Source organism: Anastrepha ludens, chromosome 4 (genome assembly GCF_028408465.1).
Source record: "Anastrepha ludens isolate Willacy chromosome 4, idAnaLude1.1, whole genome shotgun sequence".
Lineage (NCBI taxonomy): Eukaryota > Metazoa > Arthropoda > Insecta > Diptera > Tephritidae > Anastrepha > Anastrepha ludens.
Window position 1 is genome coordinate 122,355,257 of NC_071500.1, and position 26,320 is coordinate 122,381,576.

The 26,320-nt window shown below is 38.1% G+C and overlaps 1 protein-coding gene across 2 annotated transcripts in view; it reads right to left on the minus strand.

The window, feature by feature from the left end:
* Nucleotides 1-1,547: 1,547 nt before the first annotated feature.
* The window catches only part of LOC128860937 (tyrosine-protein phosphatase vhp-1), a 146,305-nt gene continuing 121,532 nt past the window's right edge, over nt 1,548-26,320 (minus strand). Inside the window, exons 3-7 of one of the 2 annotated variants that reach the window (XM_054098738.1) lie at nt 5,185-5,286; nt 4,449-4,565; nt 3,934-4,384; nt 2,353-3,274; nt 1,548-2,294 (exon numbers count right to left, since the gene is read on the minus strand). In XM_054098738.1, the coding sequence (XP_053954713.1) occupies nt 2,252-2,294; nt 2,353-3,274; nt 3,934-4,384; nt 4,449-4,565; nt 5,185-5,205 (1,554 nt within the window). In that variant the 5' untranslated portion in view covers nt 5,206-5,286 and the 3' untranslated portion in view covers nt 1,548-2,251. Of the gene's footprint in view, nt 2,295-2,352; nt 3,275-3,933; nt 4,385-4,448; nt 4,566-4,634; nt 4,737-5,184; nt 5,287-26,320 lie in introns of those variants that run through there. The other variant, XM_054098737.1, reaches the window with a different exon arrangement.

Below are 26,320 nucleotides of genomic sequence, written 5' to 3' on the forward strand. Positions count from 1 at the left end.
GTTCCGTCAAAGAAGGGGAACAATCATTTCGAGTGTTGAACGAGTGTTGAATTATTGAGAAATTTTTCGCTTTTCAGCACTTTATTTCAATTAGTTTTGTTTTATTATACATATCGTCACAAGAAATCAAAAAAGCCCTAAGTTACATTTTAAAAATTTTACAGGAGAAGCAAAAAACCTTTTAAAATGAAAATTAAGGCAAAATTTTTCAATATTTTCTCAAGTTAAGATTATTTTTCATAAAAGAATCAGTATTTGAAGAAAAAATATTACTTTTCGTATTATTGTACTTATAGATATATGAAACTTATGCCTTCTAGAATTAGTTTTTTCTGAAATCGAAAAGGGCGTAACTCAAATAGAAAGTTTGTTTTTTGGTAATTTTCTCAAAATATTTTGCTTATTTCTTGCATTAAATTGATTATAATATAATAATATATTATAATGGATATTATCCAATTTATTATTATATATTTTTTATTTTGGAATACTGTTTAACCATTTGTTTAAAAAGTTAAGGCGCTTTTCGTATTGTTTAGCATTTTTCGACGTTTCTTTTGGCGGAGCAATATCCAATTGCGTGTGTTTTAAAATGTTCGAATCTACCCAATTTCTTATCATTTTTTCATTTATTCCAAGAGTTGACATAAACATTTGCCGGCAAACCTGGATACGAGTTGCTTTTGCTTTCAAATAATACCGTTTAGATAGCGATCGCCTCGAAAATGTGTTACGGTTTCGTGCTTTTTCTTCTAATTCTACTTGACTTATTACATAAATCTTTTTTTCTTTCCACAACATGTTCCAAAATCCATCAAATATTTCTTGGCGTATATTTTCATCATATTGGGAGCAATGACGCAATCAGCTTTTTTCACAATATTTAGACTGACATCTTAAGCCCATTTTTCGAGGATTCTTTTCACACACAATCCCCTTATTAAGACCTTTATAAATTTTGCCGGTCATTCGGTTATTGTAATTTAAATGTGTTTTATTCACCGTTTTTTTTAACACTGACTTATCAAAATTAGTTTCGTTAATCATGATTTTTAGTTTTAATTAAATAAACTCCAACTCAGTAAAGCCTCTTAGAAACATACAAAAGAAAGTAACTGTTAATACAGAGATGCAAAAAACCTTATCGTCAATACTTTTCGTCAGTAACTGATAAATAAGAACACACACAATGGCATGGCATGCTATGCCTTCTTGTATTTGTTGTTTATTATTTCTCTAAAGGCGTAAGTTACAGTTTTGGTTGGCAAATTTGTTACGCTTGCACTTAGGGCTTTTCGAATTTTGTTTATACCAACGTCATTATTGGTTGTTGGATTATAAAATTTTAAGGGAACATGTATTATGATACGGTACATGATAATCAACTAAAAAGTCGAATTTGAATTTTTTGTAACTTAGGGCTTTTTTGAATTCATATGACGATATATAAATATATATATTATATAATTTTAATTTTACATTATTGTATTTCATTTTATTATAGTTTGTTAAATTTCATAATTTCATTTAATTTTAAATACCTTTATTTTACGTGTTATTATTTACTTAAATTTTTTAATTCAAACTGTTTATTTTGTTATTACTTTATTAATATGATTTTGTATTTCAACATATTTTCATATTTTTCCAATAAAAGAGGTTCACGCCCATATTTCCCAAACATCCGCCGTCCCAGTTCATTTTCTACAAAAAGGTGGCTAAATTCTACTTCTGCTAGTTGATCAATAAAATCTAACAGATGTCTAAGCTTTTTCTCCTATGCAATATGTCTGAAGTGCGTATGCACACACATTTAGGCAACAACAAGTTAATTCGTATGAATTGTAAAAAATGTTTCTTTTTCATTTTCCTTATTTTATAAGTTCATAATTGCTTTGAGTTTCTGCAAATTCTATGCTATGTATAAGCTAAGCGCACAAAAGAGTTCTATTGGTTGCCATAACCATTTTCAATTAACAATGTTTCAGGCATCAGTTCTTAGTGAACTATTAGCAAGTAAAAAAATGCTTCAATGCTGCTTTCACACTTCAAGGAACCTATTCGAAGTCAAGGAGTTATGTATGTCTTGATAGCATAGCTGCATGTATAGCTTTTTAAAAACCGCCAAGACTACGCTACGCTAAGAGTGATTTATTTCCTACATCTGCTTCCGCCTCTCCCTTTAAGCAGTTATTTTGATTGATGCAGCAATAAACGTTGCGACGCGCCATTATCAGGCTTTGCAGTTGTTTCACCTTTGCTGCTGTTGTTGCTTTTTCACGATAGTCGCTGCCCTAGTATATGAAACCCGAGTTAGTGTTATTACCACACAGCAAACTTTGCTATACTTACCTTCGCACACCGTGTCGCGGACTCACCGGCGGCGTGCTCACCGGCGAAGGTGGCGCCGAACTGCCGGATGAGGTGCGTGAAGAGAGCGATAACGTTGAATTGCGCGGCGCAGAGCAGCCCAAATAAATTGCCGAACCCTTATCGACATCACGCAGATCCACTCGCGAGCCATGGACGGACGATGGCACAGAGCCAGGTACTTTGCCTGTGTAAGCATGCAAACCAGCCGGGCTGCTGTACGGCCGCACCGTTAGGCCGCTCACAGTGCTGGCACTACGATGCAGTTGTCCGGTGCCGCCAAACCCGCAGCCATTACCCGCGCTACACTTATCAAGTTCTTCCTGTTGTGCTGCCACTGTGGCGGATACGGCAGCACGAGCCTTTGCTGTGGCGCTGATTAGACGACTACCTGCGCTGTTTACACGTGGATTGCGCATTCGTGCAGCTGGTGGCGACTTCTGTAGCGCCTCTCGCTCACGCTTCGCGTCGTTGATTGCGGCCGCATACTCGGCAGCCTCCTTTGAACTGCTCGCCGTCGCTATCAGTGGTGACAACGTTACGGTGGTGGTGGTGGTTGTGTTATTAGTGGTGGTGCTATTGCTATTGTTGGTGGTCGTCGTGGTTGTGCTGTTAGTTGTTGTTGTTGTCGCGGCTGCTGTTGTTGTGGGTGGGTTGTGTGTCTCCTCGTCTTCGGGTATTTTTTGACCGCCCAGAGAACGTCTTGCGGCCGGCGAGTGGCTGGGCGATGTTGGACATGACTGCGCCACATTGGTAGCAACCACATTAGCCACACCAGTGCCAGATAAAGTAGGTGATGCTGACGCGCTCGACGTTGAAGGTTGGCCACGTAGACGAGAGCGCATCGAGGCTGTAGAGGGACGACGACGGAAGAGACCCTTTGAAGGATCCACATTACAGACACCTGCATGAAACAAATTGGGGTAAAAATGGAAGGTTTGGAAGAGAAACTCAGATAAGAGAAATAAAAATACATAAAAGTTGTTGCGTTATGTTCATAGGAGTATAATAAAATAGAAGAAAGTAGCAGTACAATTTCGCTTTTTACAGAATCTGTTATTTTTCTTAGATTATTTGCAGGAGCCAAATGCTTTTTTTAAAAATCATTAATACTTTTAACGGCTTTTTAAGTGGGCATTCTCATTAGTTCAAAGTTTGCAACTCGCTATGTGGGTGATACGTTTAGCACTTCAACTACATTGACCGGATGATAGTACACAACGTTTTCCATTAACTGTTGACCCACTTGATTATCTTCAAAGTATATCTTATCCGACTCCCTATAGCTATCGTCGTTATCATTCTGATTTGTTGACGTATTTTCCACCTCAGGTGCACTTGGCAAATCGCTACCTTCTCTGTCACTATCCTCAAGGCCACCTTTCTGTAAACCACTATTATCTACAGATAATGTTTTCCATTTCTCAGTCGCAAATGAGATCATATAGGCCACGGGACTAATTGTCCCTTGACCCGATTCATTACCACCAATTGCGGCTGTTTGACTGTCTGTTTTCTCATCATCAACTTTTACACCTTTTAAAGGTAATACAATCATCGCACCTGTCGGGCATTTTTCACCACGCACACAATTCCCCTCGCAAATATCCTTATTTTGTAACAGTTCTTGATAATTATCCAACGCTGCTGAACATTTGGAACGATCCAACTGCTCCAACGCCGTTGAAGGAAAACGCTCACGCAAACGCTTACGCTCCTCCACTAAGCGATACGTTTCGAACTCTTGCAGCTGGTTCTGGAAACCGACGTTCGGATTGGCAACCGCGCGTCCAGTTCGCACTACCTTCAACGCTTCTTTCCAGGACAAGTTGGTTGCGGTCATTATGTACGCCACCGCTACCGTAACAGAACGCGACATGCCGGCCAAACAATGGATCAGCACATTGCCTTCACGCAAACGGGCGGCATGTATAAAATCGTTGCAAACAGCAAAATACTGCGAGAGATTCTGATCAGGCGTATCAGCGGCCATCACGCATAGGTAGTGTTTGTCCTGCGAGGTAGAAAGACAAACAAATTTAAAAATTATTGGAAAGTGGAAATTGTTATAAGCTTACCGGTAGTAAGCGACGCGGACTATCGTGTATGGCTATTATGTGTGTTATCTGATACTTGTCCAGTTGCTGTTGATCCTTCGAATCGCGATAATTCCCAACATAGAGACCGGGCAACACCTGAAATGAATATAAAATATTGCATTAGTGAGTTGCAGGGAAGCTGTTTTTCACTAAGTGGCCGCTTGCCATATTCATGTGCCAATCCATGCTGGTCTCAAGTGTCAGCCAAGACTTCCAATAACAAAAGCTAATACAGAAGTGAATTCTTCAGAGACTATAAATTGTCTAGCTTTTTGTTTTGTTGCCATGGTAACTGATACTTGTTTACAATAAAACAGCTGTGGTTTGTTTACTTTTCATTGGCATTGACAACTGCGCAGAGAGAGCCAAATGCGCGCACTTTGTAGCAGCAGAGAAGGTAAATGCAAATTGATGCTTATCTGAATTTCGCTAGCGGGATGACAGATGGCGCTTTAGTGGATGTGAAAAGGAATTTTGTGCATGGATTGCAGAGGAGATTGCCATTTAGAACTTACAACCGTATAACTGTAATACAAATTCGCATAGTAGTTTGAGCATTTATTAAAATATTGTTTTTAGTATAAAATAAATATACACTTCACTGTCATAAAACGCCCATTGAAATATTAAAAAAAATTGAATCATCAGACTGCATGTCTTCACATTTGAATTACGTATGTATGTAATTCAACGCTTTAATACCGACTCAACTCACCTTGTTCATACCATTTCCCATGTTGCTTCATTTAATTATTGTCCTCCACTTTATCACGTTAAAAAAACAACTGCTCAACGTTCAGATTTCAATGCCGTCAAGCTGCAATAAGAATTTAAATGTTCACATTAATTCTTAATTCTTTTTGTTTTGCGAATATTACTAAATTGGTTTTTTGTAGCTAAAATATTGACAGTATTGGATTTTAAAATTTAAAATAATGAATAAAAAATGAAGAAAAATGATTTGCTTTAGAAAAGTGTTGACGAAATTTTATAGAGATGATATTGAACAGTGAATCAGAGGAGTTTTCAATAGATGCGTTCGAACTTTGAAGTGAATGTCCAATTTGGCGTGCATACTTATTTAGTTATGGAACCCAAAGTAATTCAACAACACGTAGACATTTTTAAAACTTATTAACATAATAATTTTCGGTATCAGAGCCTGTGCCAGTCAGTAGAAAAGTTGTGTAGTGAAAAAACCTTTTACTGTGGTGGGAAAATTTTGTATTTCTGCCGTGCCAATTCGTAACTTTTTATGGGTGCAAATTTTCAATATATACTTTGATGCACAGTGGCTACAGTGAGCCAAGTAGCTAAAAGAAAAACTGTAAACATTCTTGTTCGACATTTCGTTTTAATTTATTGGTTGAAAAATTGCATTGACATTAGCCTTAACCCTAATGAAATTACTTTTCAGTTGGGGAAGTTGGGAAATAAATATTTTAAGCAATATAAAAAAATAAAATTAAAAAAGAAATGCCGCGAAATTCGTGTTTGTTGTGCAAAAGCACTTAAGGTATTATTTATTGTGTTTAAGCTAACAGAAGAACATTTGACCGTTACGAATGTTAACCACAATTACGGGGTGAATGCTCCGATTTCTAAGGCATTTGCAGATTTAGATTTGTTTTTCAATGCTACTGCTGCTGATTTTGCATGGCCATATGGCATCTTAGTCAACCATCTTAAATCCTTTTTTCTTAGTAATTACTAAACTATTGTACATTTGTTTAACATAGGCTGTAAGAATGTATCCATGCAAAGACAAATAAACAACTAAATAAAAAGTTAAATAGGCAGCACAAATTTTCCGAATACCACATCGAGTACTATAAAAAGCTATTATGCCAAGGCCTTTGTTTGCATAACGCATGCAGCGGCAAAACTGCATTTCATACAACTGGTAAACCTATTGGTTTTACAACTTAACTTATATAAGACCGTATTCAAGAACCCATTTGGTTCCGAAATTGAAAAGCAGATCTTTATTTAAAACACAAAAACCAAAAAAATTATTAATCTGTATGACTGTAGATATGTCCCGTACTAGAACAAAATTGGCAAAATTGCACGGTTTTGAATTTGACATTCTAATTGAAATAATAATATGATTCTAGGCGGTCGTTAGCCATTGATGTTGTGAACAACATATTAAAATTTCAGACGATTCGTTTGAATAGTCTGTTTTTTTTTTTGTTGACAACACCAGGCCGAAAAAAATCGTTTCGAGATAAATGAGTTTAAAGTTTGAGGTACAGGAGCCCGCGGGCCGCTCTCTACCTAGTCAATAGGCTGTATAAGCTATAATATTAGGAATTTCCACATGAAAATTTAACAGAATATTCTTAAGGTACTATACTTTCGAAATATCGGAAAAACAAAAAATTTCTAGACCACCGGGTTAATGTTGAATACGATAAGTCTTGGTGTTGAGTTTGACAATGTAGATCCCTCTGCCGAACTCAATGAGTTAAATGAATTAGTCACGCATGTGAACAATAACAAAACCGAAGACGGTATTGAGATCGATGAATTTTACGAATACGCGTTGTAGAACATCTCAGGTTACATTATTAAGAAACTTAATTTAATAACCAAAATTTCCGACGAGATTGGATGCCCATGGATGGGCCAAAAGGAGGGAGAAATTTGATCAAACCAAAGGCAACATTTTTAAATGATATACAACTTTTGGAAAATGTATTTTTAAAAATTAACGGAAACTCAATTAGCTGTAAAAAAATATGTGTGATGTACTATTGAATAAAAGTAGAAATGTACCAATTGACATAAATGTAAAAAGGTTATTTTTCCAAGAGCAGGATTATTTTTCGAATCAAACATTTGAGCAAAGTTTTGAAGCAAAAGCTATACAAAAAAAAAAAAAAGATTACTATAAATAAAAATCTTTATAAAATGGCTACGCGAAGGAGTGAGTTTTATGACAAACGATTTTTTATTTATTTTACAAATCATAAAATTCGTGCCTTTGTTAAAATAGTATTACAACAAAAACCACGTCAAATCCGGTAGGGACCATTTTTGCCTAATTTCTATATTTTAATTTATGTGCATATATGTATATATTTTTTTTTCTTCACGGTTATGCTGACTGTCAATTTATTCACTAGTACTGCCTCGTCTCATAGCAGTAAACATTTACAATCCAGAGTATTTTTCTCTCAGCTTTCCAAAAGGTCCCTATGTTTATATATGTTATGTGACTTCCAAGGCGAATTTATTACAGGTGACAGCAAACACATAGAAGTAAAACCCTACATGTATTTGTTGTTGCGTTTGGTGCAAGCATCATGTCAAAATCAGCAAGCAAATGTAAACATATGCTCTCACACAATTACACTTTTTTATTTGTTACTAACACATATGCACTCGTATTTGTTTGGAAATCGACTTTTTTTTTTGATTCTCCGTCACCTTTGGCAAATGTGTAAGCAGTAAGCAAACTTTATTCATATCTTTTTTCTCATTTTTGCATCAATAGAAATAGAACAAAAGAAAACGATAAGTGGCTGTCGAAGCAATAAGTCAAAAAGATATCTTTTCTCTCTTTTTGATATCAAAGTAGGCCGAGAATCAAATTGTCAACCTTTGGCAAATGTGTAAGCAGTAAGCAAAGTTCATTCAAATACTTTTACTCATTTTTGCATCAATCAAAGTAAATAAGCGCGGTAGCCGAATGGGTTGGTGCGTGACTACTATTCAGAATTCACACAGAGAACGTCAGTTCGAATCTCGGTGAAAGCAAAATTAATAAAAACATTTTTCTAATAGCGGTCGCCCATCAGCAGGCAATGGCAAAACATCGAGTGTATTTCTGCCATGAAAAAATTCTCCTCATAAACATATCATAAAACAAAATAAAATAAATGTATAAAAAAATTTTTTTTTTTGTGATTCGAACCAAGGATTTTGGATCGGAAGCCCACATTGCTAGCCGCTAGGCTATCGCGCTGTGCTGCCGGCGCTGGCCTAAAAGTTATTTTGTTCGTCGCTACGTTTATATGAAACTGGCACTGGCAAACGAATCCATATGTATGAAAGGGATAAAAAATCACACGTACACAAAATTTTTGGCACGATTTTCCCAACGCTTTTAACAAAGTGATTGCAAAGGGGCGGGGCTAGTGACCGTTTAACGGTCACGCGTCCCGGTAACGTGACCGGTCACGTGACCGGCACTCTTCTTGCTGGGAAAGCATATCATTTTGACGTAAGCCATACCTACGGCGAAAAATTCAGCTGGGTGAATGCTGTCACCTTATTAAATCCATCTTGGTGACTTCATACGGAAGATTCAACAGGTTCATTTACACCAAGGCGAATTCAAATGAGGTGGTGCTATTACTCGTATTTAGAACAGCTGATATGGCTTTTTTCTTTCGTTTTGGTTTTGTTCAATCGATAGGTTCTGCCACATTCGTGAAGCTATTTTTAATTTAACTAAATAAATAAATGTGAAATGTGAAATTCGTTGAAAGTAGATAGTTAGCTGATTTTAATATTTAATGCACCAATTCGCATTATCATAATACATGGAAATTTTTTCTTTGTGCTATATACATAATGCCTTGACGTTGTTTTAAGTTTTAAGCCGGCACCGAACAGCAGCTATTTTTTATGGGGAACTTTTCCATGGCAGAAATACACTCGGAGGTATGCCATTGACTGCCGACGGGCGACCGCTATTAGAAAACCCTTTTTTCATTTTGGTGTTTCATGCACGGAGGTTTGGAAATGTTACTGTGGATTTCGATCACTCCTAACCAATGGTGACCTGCATCGGAATATGTTGAAAAATATTTTGTGGCCTACGGTGGATTGTATGGATCTCACAAATGATTTCAACAAATATTTCACATCAGAGTGCATGGGAAACATTGAATTTGTCGGCTGAGGAATTCGAGGACTTCGCCATCTCGTGTTATAGCTGCATTTTCTATGAACCAAGATCATGTGACTAAACGGAGTTTGACTATTTTCTGCGGGGATACATGAACTCTGGTCTACGCAAACTATGATACAAACGATTGCCACTCTGCTGGCTTGTACAACTCGCATTATTGATGAAATTTAGCTCCGTACATGCGATGATACTACGCAAAATTGATCCGCTCAATATGCGGACACCCACTCGAAAATACTTTGTTATTGAATAAGTTTTGCGGTTCGATAAGAAAAACACAATTTTAAAATTGGAAATGCACTTTATTATTCAGTATAGTCTCCCTGAACATCAATACACTTGTTCCAACGAGAATCCAATTTTTAAATCCCATCCCTGGAGTGAGAATTTGGAACGGCTGCAAAATACGCTTCCACGGCTGTTATGATCTCATCATTTGATGAAAAACGCTTTCCGCGCTTGAATTTTTTTAGATCTGGACACAGATTGAAGATGCTACGGGTCAAATCTGATAAACACGGCGAAAGCTTCAACAATTCAAACTTTAATTAATCGATTTTAGCCATTCTCAAAAGCCTCTTGAAAAAAGCTTTTGTTCTTTTGCAAACTGGATCTTTTATCATGAATTTTTTCCTGGTCTAAAAGATTACAATAATATCCAGAATTTATTGTTTTACCATTTTGCAGGTGGTTCACATACAAAATTCCTTTCGCATCCCAAAATCTGATGGTAACACCTTCTTGGCCGATTTCTGGAGACGCTCTAGTTTCGGAGCCGAAGAACCAGATTCAGACTACTCTTTAACTTCTTGTTTTGATTTAGTAATATACCATGACCCAAGTCTCATGCATAGTGATGAATCAACTCTTAAACCTTTCGAAAACGCTCTAAATGTTGCTGAGAAAGTCGCATTAGAATGTCTTTCTGTTCCATTGTGCGGTATCCATTGCACACAAAGCTTTCTGAGACCCAATACTTCAGCCAAATATTGCTTACACTGCTCAATGAGATTCCTAGAGCTTCTACTAAATCTCTTTCAGTCACTGGACGATTTTCCAATATTTTTTCTACGATTTCTGGTGTTGCTGTAAATATTCAATCACTGTACGATTCTTTGATTTTTTCCATTGTAAAAAATTCTTTGACACGCCGATACTAAATGGCCTGTAAACAAGGAAGGAATTGAAAGATTGAAATAAAACTTCCCCTACGTTCATATGAAGAGTGTACCAAAATAGCCAAAAAAATTTAGGGTAGGAGCAATGCCCTCTCTTATCGAACGGCAAAAGTTATTGAGCAACCTAGTATTATCTACGAGACTCCCTTCTTTATAAAAGCGTACAATAATTGGGTTGTTAGTTTTGCTGTTTCAAAATAGCTCTAAGGTGGGCACTTGTAGTAAACTCAGTATTGAGACTCTAGCGGTAATCCATCTTCAATCAATATAGTCTGCTTTGGGCTCAGTGTACGAATGTCTGGTAAGACCTTCTCTGCGAACGAAAATCACATAGGTAAGGTACTTATCATGATTGTCGTATTGTGTAGACATGACACTTGGACAGAGATATCTTCTGAAAAAATAGTTCTTGAATTGTTAGATATAAAGGATGAATCACTAGGAGCAGGAGCATTGATCTAGATTAATAGCTGGCCTCTATAGCTGTAACAAACAATCAATACAGTAGCCTAAGCTGCCACTTTAAATAGTCGAAATTGGCAACAACGCTCTAATTTATGCAAATATTTTGTGTTTTCTATATTTTTTTCTATTGAAATATCAACATTAAAAATCCAGTACCGGCCGTCAAAAGCAACCGTGCCAGATTGCGCCAAGCTGTCACACAAAATTTGTGTTTCCCTTTGGTGTTTATCGCCTATTTCTTGCTTGTAAATAGCAGACACTCAAATTTAAAGCCAGATTGGCGCCAATGGCACGGAAATCAAAGGTTAAATGGTTGAACAGCCACACGTAGTATAAATCAAAGAAGAATTCGCGTATTTGTTTTTGGTAAAAGGACAACAGTGCATTTTATGTATATTATTACCATTTTTACTCGTCAGCGCCTAAAAGCATGCACACTTTATTTGATTGCCACGTATGTCACATGGATTTATTGAAATTGCTCGTGCCGAGTGATTTGCCTGTGGCTTTTCTCACTATTGCCGCTGTCTGCCATTGCTTGCATTGGTAGGTCGGTTGCGGCACGATGACGTCATTGCTGTTGCGAGTTCTGCAAGGATCATGTCGCCCCGCCGGCCTGCTTGGCCACATTACCTTGAATTTACGGCACTACAACTTGTTATAGCGCAATCGGCCGAAAATGTGCAATCACAAAATAATTTGGCAACAGTTAAGCGAAATGTGTGCAAGGCGCCTGGTATTGCCGGTGCCGAGCTATGTAGTCAACGAAAATTGCACTCCAGTGGATGATGTTAGTGCCAGTGTGCAACAAACACAAACAAAAAAGGAAACTTAAAATTGTATACACTACAACAATTGTAAAGACAACTCGTACAGTGTAACTACAAATCCAACATGACTTGGCAAGCCTCCGGTTGATTTGCTACAAAGCAAACTTAGTGGCGCAAAGGCCACATACCAGGCTGCTGATGGTAAGCTTAAGCACTCGTTGCGATGAGAGCGGAATTATAGAGGTTGAATGCGCTGACATCCGTGTTGTTATTGCTGTGATTTTTGTTAGTTTTTGTTTTTATAGTCTGTTGTCGTCATTGTTTAAAATTTTTTTTCGTGTATTTATTTTTTAAAAGTTTGGTTTTATTATTATGACAAAGTGACTGCTACTGCACATAGGCAGGCTGCTGGATGCACACAAACACCACATAAATACCAAATGATGGCCTGCACTGCAGCGCCTACTTCCGTTGGCATTGCAGCCGTGAAACAAAAGAAGCAGCGGCAGCATTAGTCGTCACCGTCGCTGGGCTGACTCAACAGTTTGTTGACAGTTTTACTTAGAGCCTACGTAACCTTGCCTTTGTTAGTGGTATAGTTTCAGGCGCTGGCACTGGCACAGCCTGCTGCAACGCTGAGTATGTATGTGTGTGCGTGTAGCTAATTTAAAGGTCAACGCGGGTGCGAAAAGGGACGTCGGGTAGCGAATTGTACGGTTGGCATTCACTTACAAACAACTGACGCAACTGACTCACAGGCAAATATAAAGTTCATACGCATACGTACATACATACACATGACACAAAAAAAACAATACATACATACATTTGTACATATGTAAGAATGCATGTTGATACAATTTAATATGTACGAGTGCGCTTACGTGCAGCTGCATTTATTTTCTGTTCAAACGGAGGCATTAACTATTTGCATACATACAGCCACATATTTCATTGCGGGTAGGCGTGTCACGCTTTCATTGTGTTCGTATCTTTCCACTTATTTATCTGCCTCGCATTTGAACTTGACATTCATGCAAGCAGGCAGCACATGAAGCAAGTAGCTTTAAGGCCATGGTGACCCATTTGCGGCACTGTTTGATTTGATGATTGCTTGGCTGGTTTTTTGCAGCTCGGAATGCTCGCTGATTTGTTGATGGCTGCCTTGCATTTTATTATCCTGGAAGCTGGTTTGCCATAACTGCTGCTGCTTCCGTTGCAAGCGCTGCAACTAACGCTGCCTTCAGTGCAAGTTAAATTGTCTCGTAAATCTGTTGTTGATCTGCAGCAAAACTGCATTTTACATTACTTGTGTTCTCGTTGAGTTTTCAAATTTACGACACTTTTCAATGTCACGCACAAAACCGATTTAATAGCAGGTTTTTAGTGTTGGCGAAAAGATTAACTAACACTATGCGGCGCAAATACACCACACGAAAAAATTATAAGACCAACTAAATTTCTTATATTGTTATTATCAGTTTAGGACCAACAATTTGTGTTTTTAATATATACACTTTTAAGGGTAAATGTTTGAAAAATACCCAAAAATAAGAATTTAAATTAATTATCAAAAAAAGTAAAATCTATAGAACGAGAAAAGTAATAAATTCAATGTTAAAATATATTTAAAAGAAACAAACAGAGTTATTGGGGTTGGTTTAAAATTTGAAGCTTATTATCATAATTTGTGTTCGATTCTCCTTTGATTATAACTAATATTTCGATAAATTTTTGACCATTCGACCGATTGAGAAAGTATTGCCCAAACATTTTCGATTGGGTTAAGCCTATTTGGGTCAGCCCACTCTAAACCTGGTATTTTTGTCGCTATCAAAAACTTTTTTGTTGCTTTGGAAGCATGAGCGGCTACGTTTCCACGTTGAAAAATCCACTCGTCATCGACATTATCAACAAAAAAGTATTTGGAACAGAAGTTCTATATACTTGGCACTATTCATTTTTGTGGATATGAAACGTATAGGCTTTTTGCCTTTGACACTAATGGCTGCTTAAACCATGACAGAACCCTCTTCGAAATTACTACCCATTCTGCCTCATTTTTCTTCCGTTAACTTAGGTTTAGATACTCGATTTACATATTCTAGACTAGAATTCGCTCGCAAAATATGTTGCCTACGACGGGTAGTAACTTCCAAGTTAAGAATGTGTTTAATTTCAGCAGTTTATCCGTTTTTTCTGAAGATTGTCATGCGGGCTTCCAGAATGGATACCAAATTGATGCGATATAGATGGACTTCTTCGGTGAATTCTCCCATACGATTTTAGTAACTAAATTGGCATTTCTTTCCTTGATTAGATTCGACTTTCCTTGATTAGATTCGATCCTATATATCGATGGGTAGTATTTTACATCTGCTAATTTTCTGCTCTACACTGATGATCTAAAAGTTTGTGCTGAAATAAGAAATTTAGCCGGCCTATAGTCTGAGCTGAATAATTTATTTTCCGAATGCCCTAAGAATCGTCTATTTCATAGTATTGAAAAATGTCATAAAATCACTTTTTCTAAGCTCCAAAACCCTTTAATACCTCTTATCATATAAGTTATACATATCTTGCTTCGTTTAATGAGATTAAAAATTGACGGGTTTTCTTTGATTCGTGGCTTAATCACGCACCTAATGCATGCCGTTTCCAATTCACTTGCTATGCTCGCGTTTGTAATACGTCACTTCAATGACCCATATACTCTTAAGATATTCTTTGTTTGTTTGTTAGGTCCAAATTAGATAATGCTGATTTTATTTGCAGTCCATATAAATCGCAATACATTAACTCAATTTCTCAAACTCGAAACCATAAAACCGAATCTCGCTGTTAATTGATTAGTCTTTTGCCATTAATTAACAGAAGTACTCTTCAGGGAGTTAGCAACGGCAAGCATCGTAGGCGATGGAAGTACGAGTATGAGCTCCACGACGACATAGACATAGCCCTGCGAATAAAGATCTAGCGGCTATGTTGGCTGGGTCAAGTCGTCGGAATGGATATTCATCCAGCTAAACACATACGGCCGAATGGGCTTCAGAGAGAACATAGGTTTGAATCTTGGTGAAAGATTAAAATAAGGAAAAAGGTTTTTTTAGTAACGGTCGACCCTGGGCAGACAATGGCAAACCTCCGAGTGTATTTCTGCCAAGAAAAAGCTTCTCATAAAAAAATATCTGCCGTTCGGAGTCGGCTTGAAACTGTAGGTCCCTTCATTTTTGGAACAATATTAAGACGCACGCCACAAATAGGAGGAGAAGCTCGGTGTATGCGCCAATTATGTATACATATATATTTTTATTTATTTATTTAATATAATGAAATATACTTATAAATAAATATATTACATATTTGTTGCAGCACTAGCAACAATGCCTTCAGCTGCTTAGTAAATAAATTATAATTTGTATAACCACATACATATATATAAAGTCTTGCGGTATTTCCGCAAGCTTGTCTTTGCAAGCGCGTAGTTCTAGTTGTATTCGTCGCATCGGTTCACGCTAGAGCTTTTTGGAAAGCTCTTTTCACGTAATAACACGTGTTTGAATAATTGTTGTTTGCTTTTAGTCGTTCGTGAGTTATAGCGTCGCAAACATGGAGCAAAATAAAGAGAAAATACGGCATATTTTACAGTACTACTACGATAAAGGCAAAAATGCATCTCATGCTGCCAATAAAATTTGTGCAGTTTATGGACCCGATACAGTTTCCATTTCCACCGCACAACGATGGTTTCAACGTTTTCGTTCTGGTGCAGAGGTGATCGAAGATGCGCCACGGTCCGGAAGGCCTGTCGTCGAAAATTGCGATAAAATCGTTGAATTGATTGAAAGAGACCGGCATAGTAGCAGCCGTAGCATCGGCCAAGAGCTGGGCATGATTCATCAAACCGTTATAAACCATTTGAAGAAGCTTGGATTCAAAAAGAAGCTCGATGTATGGGTGCCACACGACTTGACGCAAAAAAACATTTTTGCCCGTATGGATGCATGCGAATCGCTTCTGAATCGCAACAAAATCGACCCGTTTTTGAAGCGGATGGTGACTGGCGATGAAAAGTGGGTCCCTTACGACAACGTTTGCGGTCGTGGTCGAAAAGCGGTGAAGCTGCCCAGACGGGGGCCAAGCCTGGATTGACGGCCAGGAAGGTTCTTCTGTGTGTTTGGTGGGATTGATAGGGAATCATCCACTATGAGCTGCTCCCCTATGGCCAAATGCTCAATTCGGACCTGTACTGCCAACAACTGGACCGCTTGAATGCAGCACTCATGCAGAAGAGGCCATCTTTGTTTAACAGAGGCCGAATTGTCTTCCATCAGGACAACGCCAGGCCACACACATCTTTGGTGACGCGCCAGAAGCGCCGGGAGCTCGAATGGGAGGTTCTTTTGCATCTACCGTATAGTCCGGATCTCGCTCCAAGTGATTACCACCTATTTCTGTCCATGGCGATCGAGCTTGGTAGTCGGAAGTTGTCCACAAGAGAGTCCTGTGAAAATTGGATCTCCGAGTTTTTTGACAATAGGGAAGCGAGCTTCTATAAGAGGGGCATTATGAAGTTGGCATCTCGTTGGGAACTCGTCATCGAACAAAACGGCGCATATTTGACTTAAATCGCATTATTATAACCAATTTTATGACCAATTGAAAATTCAATAAAATTACCGCAAGACTTTTTGGCCAACCTTTATATAATAGGGGTTTGTTTAAAAAAAAATCTTCTAAATTCAAGACCAAGGCAGCCTATGGATTAATATGTCCATGCTCTACCCACAGTTAGTATTAGTGCTGTTGTTACCGAATATACGAGTATACTTGCATTCTGTAGTGATCTTCCCATTATTGAAAGCTGTGGCTTGATTCTTCTTCTTCTTCTTCTGAATTGGCCAAAGTAGCACTTGTTGGCAAGAGAGAATCTACGTTGAATTTCAAGGCTGACATTGTTATCGGTGTTAATGCTGGTTCCTAAATAAACGAAGTCTTTCACAACCTCAAAATTATAACTGTCAACAGTGACGTGCGTGCCGATACGCGAGTGCGCCGACTGTTTGTTTGAAGACAGGAGGTACTTCGTTTTGTCCTCGTTCACCACCAGACCCATTCGCTTTGCCTCTTTATCCAGTTTGGAGAAGGCAGAACTAACAGCGCGGTTGTTAAGTTCTGAGCGATTAAGTTCTGCGGCTCGTACGATGCTCTCCAACATCAGGTTAAAGAAGTCACACTGTCTGAAACCTCATTTGGTATCAAACGGCTCGGAGAGGTCCTTCCCAATTCTGACGGCGCTGCTGGTGTTGAGCAACGTCATCTTGCAAAGCCGTATTAGTTTTGCGGGGATTCCAAATTCAGACATCGCGGCATACAAGTAACTCCTTTCCGTACTGTCGAATGCAGCTTTGTGTCGATTCTCCTTTCGTGGGTCTTTTCCAAGATTTGGCGTATTGTGAATATTTGGTCGATGGCAGACTTTCCAGGTCTGAAGCCACACTGATAAGGTCCAATCAGTTGGTTGACGATGGGCTTCAGCCTTTCACACAATACGCTCGCTAGAACCTTATAGGCGATATTTAGAAAGACTAATCCCGCGGTAATTGGCACAAATTGTAGGATCGCCCTTCTTATGGATTGGGCAGAGCACACTTAAATTCCAATCAGCAGGCATGCTTTCATCCGACCATATTTTGCATAGGAGCTGATGCATGAACCTTATAAGCTCCTCGTCATGTTTGAATAGCTCAGCCGGCAGTCCGTCGGCGCCCACGGCTTTGTCGTTCTTTAGTCGCGTTATCGCTATTCTCACCTCGTCATGACCGGGTAGCGGTACGACAATTCCGTCGCCAACGATTGGGGTATCGGGATCTTCACATTCTCGATGACATGCGCAGCTGTCACTGTTTAACAGATTCGAGAAGTGTTCCCTCCATAATTTAAGATTGCTCTGTACGTCAGTCACCAGATCGCCGTCTTTGTTCTTACAGGAAAACGACCCGGTCTTAAAACCTTCTGTAAGCCGCGGAACTTTCTGGTAGAATTTTCGGGCGTTGTTCCTATAAGCCAGCATCTATCTCAAGCTCCTCGCACTCTCGTATTTCGGCCTCTCGTTTCTTCTGTCGGATAATGCGTCTCACTTCCTTTTTCAGCTCTCTGTAGCGATCCCACATGGCTCGCGTTACGTCCGATCGCAGCGTGGCTCTATAGACGGCATCCTTTCTTTCTGCTGCAGCATGACATTCCTTGTCGTACCAATTGTTTTTTCGGGCTCTCCGGAATCCTATTTCTTCTTCGGCGGCGGTACGTAGGGAACGAGAAATGTTGCTCCATTGTTCGTGCATGCCGGTTTGTTGGGCAGTACTCTCTGAGAGCAGGAGTGAGAGTCGAGTGGCGAATCTTCTGGCTGTCTGTTGTGATTGCAGCATTTCGATGTTGAACATTCTTTGCGTAGGTAGATGTACGTTTTTTGCTGGACAGAGGCGTGTGCGCAGTTTGGCTGCAACAAGGTAATGATCCGAGTCGATGTTGGGTCCTCGGATAGTAATACACTAGAAGCGTGTCTTCCATCTATCGCAACATGATCGATCTGGTTTCGCGTTTTTCGATCAGGAGACAGCCAGGTAGCTTGGTGTATCTTTTTATGCTGGAATCTGGTGCTGCAGACTACCATGTTTCGAGCCCCGGCGAAGTCGATCAGCCTCTGTCCGTTACCGGATGTTTCGTTGTGCAGGCTGAATTTTCCGACTGTGGGACCAAAAATTCCCTTCTTATCCACCCTGGCGTTGAAGTCGCCAAGCGCGATTTTATGTCGTGGCTGGTCGCATCGTCCTTCTCTTCCGTCGGGGCGTTGGCGCAAATTAGCGATATGTTAAAAAACCGGCTTTGATGCGGATTGTTGTGAGACGCTCGTCCACCGGAGTGAACGACAGTACTTGGCGACGAAGTCTCTCTCCCACAACAAATCCAACACCGAATTTGCGCTCCTTTACATGACAGCTGTAGTAAACGTCACAAGGTCCTACTCTTTTCTTACCTTGTCCCGTCCATCGCATCTCTTGAATGGCAAGTGATGTCATTCTTTCCTCTCACGAGGGCATCGACCAGCCGGGCAGTGGCACCTTCCCCATTGAGGGACCGGACATTCCAGGTGCATGCCCTCAAATCGTAATCCTTATTTCGTTTGCAGTGTCGTCATCAGTATAGGGAGGTCTCATCCGAGGCATTTTTAAACTTTTCATTGGGGGGAATTTTTAAGTGGCGGGTCCCAAACCCAATTCACAACCAGCTATCCTGGAATGTTTCGCCTTCTCTTATTTCGTGGAGAGAGCCTGAGAAACGGCTACCCCCCTCCATTGGCCAGTTTTTTTCGATTTTCGTGGTGTGGTGCACTATGAATTCCTTCCACCTGGCCAAATTGTTAATAAGGAATATTATTTGAGCGTTATGCGTCGTTTACGTGAGGCAATTCATCTAAAAAGACCAGAATTATGGGCCAACAACTCTTGGTTTTTCCATCACGATAATGCACCGTCTCACACTGCACTCGTTCTTCGTGACCATTTCCAAAAATCCCACGCATATCGTTCCGCAACCACCGTATTCGCCTGATTTGGCTCCGTGTGACTTCTGGCTATTCCCAAAACTCAAGAGACCACTCCGGGGAACGCGTTTCGAGTCGATTGAGGAGATAAAAGCTGAATCGAAGAAGGTACTGATGGCTATATCGGAAATGGACTATTTGGCATGTTTCGGGGATTGGAAAAATTGTTGGCATAAGTGTATTTCATCGAGAGGGGATTGTTTTGAAGGGGATGAAATTGATTTACAAGAATAAATAAAGATTTTTCATTTTACAACCAAATTCTCCTTACTTTTTGCCCACAGGTAAAAAAAGAAAATATTAATCCTGGCAATCCTAATAAGTATAATTCAAATTATTAAATTATTAATCAAATTATTGCATTGTCATCGGTCCTTGATAGGTGTGCAAAATTCCAAGTCGATCAGATTTTTAAAAGCCAGTGAAAGTTAAGCTCAAAAATTCCGTTACATACATACATACATACATACATACAACCCGACCTAATAAAAGTGTGTTAAAAAGGAATAAGCAGCCGAAATTCCGATATCAATTGGCTGCCTCGGAGCTGTAATTTAAGCCCGTTGGACTATTTTTTGTCGGAAGCCGTTAAGGACAAATGCTATGCGAACCATCCAGAGACGATTGATGCTTTAAAACACGAAATTGAAGTTGCCATTCATGAAATTGGAGCCCAAACAATAGAAAATGTGCTTAAAAATTGGGTTGATCGAATGGCCTACTGTAAAGCCAGTCGTGGCAGTCATTTGAACGAAATTATTTTTCATTCATAAATAACACTGTTCAATCTTCAAAATAATAAAAAAGGTAGAAAAAATATTGATTAGTTTTTTTTTTATAGCCGGTTCAAAAACCAAATTTTACATGGCCCACCCTATATGTCAGAAAAATTGGTTATTATTTCTGCTATAGGACTAAGGCAATAATACATTTACATCGAAATACCATCTCTTCTTATGTTCACCACTTATATGTAAGGATAGAATCGAATCGAGCCATATGCTTAGTCTTATGATTAATATGCGTCTAATAATTAAGTTAATTGAAAATGTTAATATTTTTAAAAACTTTGTAAACTGTTTTATATTTGTTTCAGGAGGATGGGTTAAAGTAGACTAGAATGGATTATGCTCTTCAAGCACGTGATTGTGCCGTAGATTGTAAAGAGCTAGACTAAGTAGTAGAATGTGGTGGACTGTAAGGTGGAAATTGTTGGAGAAGTGGCAAATATTCTTAGCCCATTGCGAAATATATTAATGAGTGGAGAGGGTGTAGCCTGGTCTGAGGCGTATAAAATACCTGGTGGTGAAAAGGATTTCTTCCTTTGTAAGGCCATATTGATAAGAAATTTTTTCACCTCGCAGGTGTCTGTAGAAATGCAAATGCATCTAAAGGAAGCGACAATTTGGTGCAGGTTTCTTCTAAAATGCTGCTAGAGGAGACACTGCGATAAGTTGTGAGATCCACATTGCCTTGATGATGAACAAGAAATAAAAAACAAGTTTCTTTGTAACTTTCATTTAACAAGATGAGTAAGATAAAATTAAAGAAAAGAACATTGCTGATTTTTGATGTGAACATTGGCCGTGTCCTGCTTCAAAAACAGTCAAAAAGACCTTTTAAAAATAGTTTCGCTTGAATGCGGGAATGTTTGCTTTTTCTAAACGAGAAAATGCCACAAAACTTATTTTTACTAATTTTATTTTCGCAAATAAACTTTTATTTCCTATAATTATTTTATTTTGGTGTAGAGCTTTCATAAAAATTACTGTGAATAAAATTGTGCTCCGGGCATAAAACACGACAGAGCAGAGGTGAATGGCACAATATGAAACAGTATGAGCAGGATAATTAGTGTCTGCGGGTAAGCAGGCTGACAAAGGTTTGAAGAGAAAGATAGCATAGAGGCGAAGTTATGCCGAACATTGGTGCCACATTAACTGAAATATGCAAATTGCTTCGAAATAGAAAAAATAAGCAACGTGGTCTTGTTTTGTTTTTTGTTGATGCACCTAACTTTCTTTTCACCCGGTCTTTTTTTAATACGATTTGGAAGTAGCACGGTTCACTACTAAGTTTCTTTACCCGAAGTTTTTGTTCTTGCATGAATCTGAAAACAAAAAATGTTTTTCTAAGCAAAACATAACTCCTAAAAGCATATTTTATTAAGTAAACATTTTTCGTATAAGAGCAACAAGTACACTTTAGAACTAACCAAGCCCAACTGGGCATTAAAATTTCAACGTATTTGCCACTGTACAAGGTGGCGCAAAATTATTCATCCAATTTTGTTTATGTATAATTTTTTTACTGAATAAAAACAAAATTTGCATGATGGAAATCTTTATTTGACCTTTACGCGCTCCATTGCTTGTCTGTTTGTATACTGCAGTTGTCTAGTTCACAAGTGCCAAATATGACTGACGTACGACGCTCTGTGCCAAAAGACATCATTTGGTCCAGTCTGTAATAAAAGTGCACGCTTGTTAACAAGTAGCGATTAATAGTTGCAAAATTGATTTTTTTTCCCTAACTTTTATTTGAATTTGTGTATTTTTCCAATTTAAATTTTTGTATTTTTTCAATTTTTGTAAATTTGAATTTATGATTTAAGGATTGAATTTCGACTGTTAACTAATTTTTATTTTTTTGTAATAAAAATGAATTGTTTTTTGGCAAATTCTTTTAAGTTTTTTCATCTTACACGATTTTTTAAAGTTGTGGAACATATTCCCAAATTTACCTTATGTCGCATATACACACCTTTCTAAGGAACGTATCTACGTTGTAGAAACAGAATTGGGTGTAAGTACGCATATCTCCTTCAAAGTAATGACAAATGTAGAGATCGAATAATAAAATTTCGTGTTTGCATGCGAGGCTCAAAAAGTTGCGTATTAGCCACACCCATCCAACTGACGGATTTATTAGATTTCTGAGCACACAGAAAGGAAACTAAAATGAAAACAAAAACAGATAAAAAGCGCAAATGCTAGATATGAGACGAAATTTAAGCAGTTCATCCAAGCCTCCATTCTATCCATTATACTCGTATGCATTATGCAGACAAATTCTGAACGCGCACTTTTCTACTTGCACAGCAGCAGTACTTTTCTTTCTGTGCACAAAGCTACTGAAACTTTTTGCTAGGCACTTCAATTCAATTACCAAACATAAATGCACTGTTGAGGCTGCAGCCTAGGCAGATAAAAGTGGGAATTTGTGGTATGTACTATATAAACAAGTGTGCGTATGTAGGTATGCGGGGGTGAAAGCAAACTAAGATACGTAAATTTCATATATCCACTTATGAATGTTTGCTTGTATCTGACGCGTCGTCTAGAAAAAATTAAGAACAGTCACAGTTATAGTCGTCAACTACTTTAAGTGTTGCACTTCAAAACTATGCATGTGCGTTTGTAAGTTTGTATGGATGTGTGCAAGTAAAATTGCCGCGGCTGGGCCAACGACGAAAACGTTAGTGAAAAAGTTAGCGAAAAAAACTTGTGAAAGGAGAAACGATAAGTGACAAAGGTATGCAAAATAGGGGAGAAAAAAACCAAATTTTTGCATTTCAAATGGTGTGTCTGGTTGTATGCATGTCTGCGTGTGTCAAATGATAGCGTGCGAACAAATGGCAATAAGGCTAAGATAGGTGAATAATATTTAAACACACACAAACAAATAACGAGCGAGTAACAGTTTTGAAATTCGCCGTTGCGGGCAAACGGTGTGAAAAGGAAAATTCCGGTCCACAACTGGCAGGCAACTGGTTGGTTAAAGGGTGAAAGCTTCAAGAAATTTGCCACTTTTGCAGCCAGTAACGAATGAGTGTGGCCGCATAAATTTCCTGCCGATGCTGATGAATGTCTGAATGGATGAGTGGATATTGTTTTTGCTATTTGTTGTTGTTGCTGTGTCTGTTGCTGCGAAAAACTCTAGCTGAGTGACAGGCGTGATTGTGCATATCATTGCATAAAATCCATGCACACACGCAAATACTCGCAACTATTCACGCACACATACATACACATACACTTACAGTTAGTATATAAGTATGATAGTTGTTTGAATAGAACTGCATGCTTAAATGCTCGCAGAAAGGATTTTCTTCCTTTTTCTGTTTTTTTGCCAAAATATAAGTTGAACGCAAGTAACTGGGGTGGCTGCAAGTGCATGCATGCTCGTGCGTGTGCATGGATTAACTCGTTTCACATATTTGTACGCATTCGAGAATTGCGTAATTTTTATGAGAGTATACGTTTCCATATCTTAAAGCGCTAGGAATCAACCGCAAGCTTTATTTTTAGCTCTCCAACTGGCAAACGAAAAAACTTTTTTTTAGTTAAATTCCTACCAAATATTGATTTGATGGGCAAAAGTAAATAAATACGATACTTAAAAAATTACAAAATGTTTTCAAGACATTGTTTTTATAGAAATAGCTATTACTATAAAACAAATTTTATTCACACGTAAAGTTCTAGTTAAAGGAAAAATAATAATAAAAGTTGGAAATAACTTATGAAAATTTTTGTGCGCTGATTTATTGAATTGCCACACTTAGCTGTTAAACGCTAGTATAATAAGTTCTGTCGATCCTTGGAAGATGAATTTCGTGAAAGCCGTGCAAAAACGGTTGTTGTGCCAGAAACCATCGATGCTGTGCGTCAATTGATAACGCAAGATCGTCATGTGACATATCGCGCGATAAACGCATACTCAGGCAATATTGGGAGCAGTTGATCCTCAAGGATGTTTGTTTTCTTTAGATAGCGCAAAATTTGATAATCGTCTAAAAACGGATGCGCGTCGATAGGTTGAAGAAATTCAGCCGCGGTGTGACATATGACGAATATCGGATCTATGCATATCATGATCCAATACGAGTTTAATCCAACAAAAGTTGTTCACAGAAGCAGCACCTCAAAGTCAATGGCCTTTTGTTTTTTCGAAAAATATCACTATATCTCAACTGCACCAGTAGAAAAACGTAAAACAGTCAATTCTGATTAGTACAAAATTATTTATTTGCCAGAATTTCTAAGTGAATTAAGGAAAACCAACAGTCAAAAACAAATTATCCTTCACCAAGACCATATGAGCTCTCACGTATAGACTCACACAAGAGAGTTTTTGAGCATTAAAAACACCGAATCAATGGGACATCTGCTTTACGGGCCTAAATTGCGTGGTCAACGGGTTTCAATGCCAAAATAAGTTGTTGGAACCTTTAAAGAGCTCGTTTTGGAGGTATCCACATCTGAGTGGCAAAAGTGCTTTGAAAATTGGTTCAATCAAATGCAGAAGTATATTTATTGACTTCAAAGGAGAATATTTTAGAAAAAAATAAAGCCTTTTTCTCAACATTGAGCGTAGAATTTAAAATGAAATCCTCGTATTCATCTATTAGAGTATCTATTAAATTACAAAAAGAAATTCGGTCATTAGTAATAGATTAAAGTAATAAATAATAGGGAGTAATCAGAAAATAAAAAAATACCAGTCTAACGGTTAGACGCGATAGAAGTGAAACCTTCCGTAAAACACACTGAAAGAGAATGAGACGAAAGCAGCATTAGGAGCGGGATAATTATAGGTTCATTATAATATCGCTATAAAGTTCATATTTTATTTTCTTCATTTTATTATTATTCATCCTCAATGTTTTCAATTTCAGCAAATGATACGAGTGGCTTATGGTAGCTAAAATATGATAAAAATGCTTTGGTTTCGATGTTGTCAACATGTCTTTGAAATACCGCGTCAATTGTTGTTTTTGATCGTGTTGTCGATTCAGTGCGATTGTTACACATTTTTAAATTGAATGTTGTATTGAGAAAGTCAATTAAAGGAACCGCTGTGTCCAATGCAAAATTTATGTTAAAATCGCCACTTAAAATCATTGGAACTTTATCGTAATCTTTTCTAAGTATCCGCGATACTTCTGGTGTATACTTTATTAAATTTTCGTGAATGAATTCCGTGATGCTATTTATTGATTGATTCGATTAAATATAAATTGCCACAATTAAAACTGTTTTTCCATTGCTCAATCTGGTTTCGCATGCACATATTTCTCCCACTTTAGAGAGCTGAACAGATAGTGATTCTAGTTGCTGTGCATTCAGATCTATCTGTGGAGTTACAATACGAGCACCGTAATTTTGATTGTGGTATATTGCAACACCGCCTGCAATTGCGGTAAATATTTAAAAATGAAAATATTTACGAATATAAAAATACGAACGCAATACAGCACACGCGGTTGGTATTATGAGCGTCGTAACGCGTATATTGCACAGACGTACTAACATACACACAAACATTCGTAGGACGCTTGGTCTAAGCAAGTATTAGGTAGTGTAGTATAGGTATACATAATGCCTTCTCGCTCACCGTGGCTCCGTAATACGCAGGCGCACACACATACGTACTAGGATACATGCAAACATACATACGTATGACGCTTGAACTAAACACCAAAGCAAGTAATAGGCAGTGTAGTATACATACTACAATACTCACTATACTAGCGTGGCTCAGCAGTACGCAGCCACACACATATACGTATATCAACATATAATGCTTCGTAGTGTCGCTTTTTCGTTTCATCGAGTCTCAAATCACTCCCAACGATTCTAAAGAAGTTTTCACTTCAAAAATCTCACAAGAAAAATTAAATAGGTAATGTTTTAATATCTTGTTGTACCAACACTATTTCTGCATCTTGGAAACCAGTCTGCCACTCCTCAAGTAGCACTGTTTTTCGCCTTTAAGTAGATAATGAAAAAACGACTGAAGGACAGATTTTTCGAACTATTCGCTCGCACAATGAAAATTCGGGTATACAGAAATGGAATTCTCTAGAGGAACTGAACATTTAACTTAAAATTCTTCTAAAAAACTAC